This window comes from Alligator sinensis, unplaced genomic scaffold, assembly GCF_000455745.1.
Source record: "Alligator sinensis unplaced genomic scaffold, ASM45574v1 scaffold1192_1, whole genome shotgun sequence".
NCBI lineage: Eukaryota > Metazoa > Chordata > Crocodylia > Alligatoridae > Alligator > Alligator sinensis.
Genome location: NW_005842376.1, coordinates 668,387 through 673,405, shown reverse-complemented (window position 1 = coordinate 673,405; position 5,019 = coordinate 668,387). Strand labels below are relative to the sequence as shown.

Here is a 5,019-nt window from a genome sequence, read left to right as displayed (position 1 = left end):
TGCTGAAGGAACTGGGGAGTGGACAGTTTGGAACGGTACAGCTGGGAAAGTGGAAGGGGAAGTATGATGTTGCCGTTAAGATGATTAAAGAGGGATCGATGTCAGAAGATGAATTTATAGAGGAAGCTCATAACATGATGTAAGCTTTAGTGTTTCTTAACTAAGTGACATCACCAACAGTCATCTTCCCAAAAACATGTCAGTAATATAAAGCAGTCATTGAAAAGGGAAACTTCAGTACCACAAGCAGCCTTAGGCACAAGTTGAGTAGGTGACTGCATACAGAATCATATTTAATGAGGTATCACTGGAATAGCACAAAGACTGCAGACATCACCTACTATAAACTGTTCTTCCCTGCCTGCAGAACCTTTTTAAGAATATCTTTCATTCAACCAACATAGATGGAATTGCTTATTCATAGATTTTGTAGACATTAGGGTCTGGAAGGGACCTTATGAGATCATCGAGTCCAGTCCCCACCCCCCCATAGGCAGGAAGTCAGCTGGGATCAAGTGATCCCATCAAGAAAAATATCCAGATGTTTTGTGAAAGAGTCCAGAGTAGGTGCTCGCACCAGACCCTGGACACACACACTGTAAAGAACTTTTTCCTTATGTCTAGTCTAAATCAGCCTTCCTGGAGTTTATGGCCGTTAGACCTTGTTATCCCTTGGGGAGCTCTGGTGAACAGCTGTTCTCCCAGGTCCTGATGTATCCCTCTTATATAATTGTAAGCTGCTACCAAGTCTCCTATGAACCTTCTCTTTTCCAGACTGAAGAGTCCCAAATCCCTCGGTCTCTCCTCATACGGCCTCCCCTTCAGGCCTTGAATCATATGAGTGGCTCTCTCCTGGTCTCTCTCAAGCTTTTCCACATCCCTCCTGGAGTAGGGGGCCCAAAACTGAACACAGTACTCCAGCTGTTGCCTTACCAAGCCCAAGTAAAGCAGGAGGATAATCCCTGATTTTGCTTGAGATGCATTGGTAGCTTCACACCAGAGTTTGGTTTGCTTTGCCAGCCACAGCATCCTATTGGTGACTCATATTCATCTTGTGGTCAATCAGGACCACAAGTCTCTTTTGGTCATGGTGTTAGTGACCATAGCATTGCTGAGCTTGTAAGTCTGTTGAAGGTTCTTCCTACTGAGGTACAGAACCTTACATTTCTCTACATTGAAGGCCATGAGGTTTTGGTCAGCCCACCTTGAAAGTGTGTCCAAGTTGGCCTGCATCCCCAGTCTGTCCTGTGGTGTGACTGCCCTCCCCCATAATTTGGTGTCATCTGCAAACTTTGCCACTTTTCATCTGACTCCTGACTCCAGATCATTAATGAAGATGTTAAAGAGAACCGGCCCAAGTACCAAGCACTGATGAACTGCACTGGTCAACCTGCACCACATTGATTTGCTGCCGTCAATTAGTACTCTTTGGATCTGACTCCGTAGTCATTTACCTAGCCGTTGGATCATAAGATGATCGAGGCCATAGTTCCCCGGTTTAGCCATGAGGACATTGTGGGGAACTAGGTCAAAGGCTTTCTTGAAATCCAGATATATGACATTCATGTCATCTCCCTTGTCCAAGGCTCATGTCATCTGGTCATAGAAGGAGATGGGGTTGGTCAGACAAGACCTGCCAGTCACAAAGCCATGTTGGCTGGCCTTCAGAAGATTGCCTTCCTGTAGTCTGCTGTTGATGACAATTTTCTGTTGAAGATTTCCTTCCTCTAGTCCGCCCTGACAATTTTCTCCAGGATTTTTCCAGAGATGAACATCAGATTGATTGGTCTATAATTCCCTGCGTCATCCCTCCTCCCTTTCTTGAAGATAGGGACCACATTTGCTCTTTTCCAGTCTTCTGGGACCTCACCCACACGCCACGAATTTTCAAATATCTTTGCCAAGGAGGGTGAAATTTCTACCAGCTCCTTCAAGACTTTTGGGTGCATTCCATCTGGGCCCATGGACTTGTAAGTTTCCAGTTTCTCAAGGTGTTCCCTCACCTGATCCACATCAATTTTGGGCCTGCCACCTGCTCCCAGGATGGTTTGTGTCCTTTCTGACAGCGTGATCCCCTTGCGAAAAAGTCATTTAGGAGATTGGCCTTTTCTTGGACGTCAGATGTCAGCTGCCCCATTTGATCTCACAGGGGCCCAATGCTATCTTAGTTCTTTTTTTGAATTCCCACATATCTGAAGAAGGACTTTTTGTTGTCCTTGATCCTCATAGCTTGCCCGAGTTCGATTTGTGCCTTGGCTTTTCTGGACCGCTCCCTACAGGTGTGGGCAAGTGCTGAGCAGTCCTCTGTTGCTGGTAGGTGTTATGGGGCTTTGGCCTCTTCTTGGTTGATGCCTTTCCCCCCAGCAATGTTAGGATGAGATCTGGATTCAGCACCACTGAGATAGTTCAGGTGCTGTTCCTACTCACCTGCCACATCTTTGATGGTCATTGTTCTTTTCTTGGGAGGCAGTTCCCTGTAGGTGGCCGGAGGAGATCTCAACTCTGGGTTTCTTTGTGGGGCTCCAACCTCCCCTTTATCCCACCCTCACCACATCCATAGCCAGGGGCGGACTCTGCTCTCCGCAGGTCTTGCATTGGGATGATCCTGTCTCCTCCATGCCATCCACCTCCAAGTGTCAGGTTGGCTTGGCCATCACCCCTCTCAAGACCATCCTTCATCTTTGAACTGAGGCCTGGGCAACTAAACACAGCCCAGTCCAGGGTTAACTGCAACTTAGAAGTAAAACTGAACATAAGATGTCGGTGTCTGCTGACGGGTTCCTGGGATCTTGTCTCCCAGGCACCTTTGGTCTTGCCAAGGACTCCATCATCCCTTTCTGCCTAGTAGGCATTTGGAAGGGTCAGCCATCATGTGACGGGCCTCTGCTGGCCCTCTCGGGCAAGCCCCCCTTGGATCTGGCAGTCTTAATTTAAAGCCCTGTCAAGAAGGTCAGCCATTCTGGCCGAGAAGTGCTTCTTCCCTTTCCAGGTGAGGTGGAGGCCATCCCTTCCCAACAGTCCACTCTCTCTGAAGTGCGGATCATAGTTAAAGAAGCCAAACACCTCGCAATGGCACCATTGCCAGAGACTTCTATTCATTTCACCAATGCACCTTTCCCTCCGGAGCCCATGTCCTGTGACTGGGAGGATCGATGAAAAAGCTATCTGTGCCCCTAAACCCCTGAGCCCAGTCCCCAGAGCCCTGTAGTCATGCATGACCTGGCCCAGACTGCTCCATGCCATATCATTTCTGCCCACATGGAGGAGTAGCATGGAATAGTCGTTGGAGGGCCAGACAAGTTTGGGGATCCTCTCCATCACACCCCAGACATGAGCTCCAGGCAGGCAGCAAACCTCACAAGCTAAGGTGTCAGGGACCCTGCCCAACCAGAGAGGGACCAGTGAGTACCCTCTTCCCCTCCTCTCTCTCCCTGGGGGACTGAGCCAAGTAGGAGCCAGGGCAGGGTGAGACCCTCCTCAGCTCCTCTCAGCTGCCTCTCTGAAGCTGTCTAGTCCCCTCCCACCACGGGCCCCACTCACCTCCAGCTCTGCAGATGGGGTCTGCTGCAGCTGCTTATGGTTGCTGGGGGGTTTTGGAGTGCAGGGGCATGACGGGCTTACATCCGTGCATCTCTCACCATTCCGGGACCCAAACTGAATTCCCTGTTTTCTGGTACAAGTTGGATGGCATGAAAATGAATTAGCAAGATATGAATGCATCTTCAGTATAATCTCACTTTGGCAATTGTAAGGTAACTACTCCAATGTCTGCAGTGCCATACTAGTTTTTTTTCAAAATAGTTGTATTCAGAGACATTTTGGGCACATCTACACGAGATGCATCAATGAGCATTAGCCTAATTTAATGAGCATTACAGGTGCACATCTACATGTGCATGCCTTTAATCTGCATTAAAATGGTGAAATTAGTCTAATTTTGCCTGAATTTGATACCTGCAAATGCCAGTATCAAATTTAGGCACAATTAGTTAAAGCACATTAACACATGTGTAGACGCAACCCAGCACTAACTTTAGTGCCGGGTCTGCCCAGCCACTAGGGTCACATGGCAGGGCTGCAGGGACCTGGCACTAACTTTAGTGCACTAAGAGCATCAAGTGCACTAACTTTAGTGCCAAGTCCCTGCACGTGTAGACATCTGCCAAAAATCACTTAATGCTCATTAAGCTAATGCCTAGAAGTTAGTTAGTTAACCTAGCTGTAATGGCTGATTCCGCTCAGGCTACATGCTTTTAGTAAAAGTCCTTGTGGTTTAAATCCCTAATCTATTCACTCTGATCTCTTTATTTATGGTGCTTGTTCAGTGCATGCATACAAAAGAATATGCCAACAAATCCCAGTGCTAGATTGAAATATAAAATAGTAGTTTTCATTAGTCCTTTTGCCATTGCTTCATAATAATGAATAGAAAGAAAGTAAGATCTTCTTGAAAAGGGAAGTTTTAAAGGTTTATTGATCAAAACCAAATTTGTGATTTGGTTGATTACTAAGCTTGGTAGAAGTTTATTTAATAATTAATAATTTATATTGTTCAAGTGTTTTATTAGCAATAGCAATGTGATGTTTGAAGAAATAAAGTTCATACAGTAACACACATATGTTTTTAACTATTTATTTTCTTCAGGAAACTTAACCATCCCAAACTGGTTAAGCTGTATGGGGTATGCACAAAGACATATCCTATCTACATAGTGACTGAATATATGGCAAATGGCTGTTTGCTTAGTTACTTGAAGAGTCGTGGAAAGCAACTACAACCCTTTCAGCTGCTGGAAATATGTTACAATGTGTGTGAAGCTATGACATTCTTAGAAAGCCATCAGTTCATACATCGAGACTTGGTAAGTTCTGTTAAGAGCAGAATCAGGACTTTAGGTCTAGATCTTGAAAGGCATTTAGGGGCCTTTCACTGACTTCAAGTAAGTAAAGGTTCAAATAGTTTCAATGGTACTTAGGCCCCTGTACGTGAGCTGGCACCCAAGAATGTTTGGCCTTAAT

The 5,019-nt window shown here is 46.0% G+C and overlaps 1 protein-coding gene across 1 annotated transcript in view; it reads left to right on the top strand.

Moving 5' to 3' along the window:
• BMX (BMX non-receptor tyrosine kinase) overlaps nucleotides 1-5,019 on the top strand; it is a 41,694-nt gene that overhangs the window by 29,065 nt on the left and 7,610 nt on the right. Inside the window, exons 14-15 of the mRNA XM_025210852.1 lie at nucleotides 1-139; nucleotides 4,646-4,862. The exon at nucleotides 1-139 is cut by the window's left edge and continues 60 nt beyond it. Of these exons, the coding sequence (XP_025066637.1) occupies nucleotides 1-139; nucleotides 4,646-4,862 (356 nt within the window). The remainder of the gene's footprint in view (nucleotides 140-4,645; nucleotides 4,863-5,019) is intronic.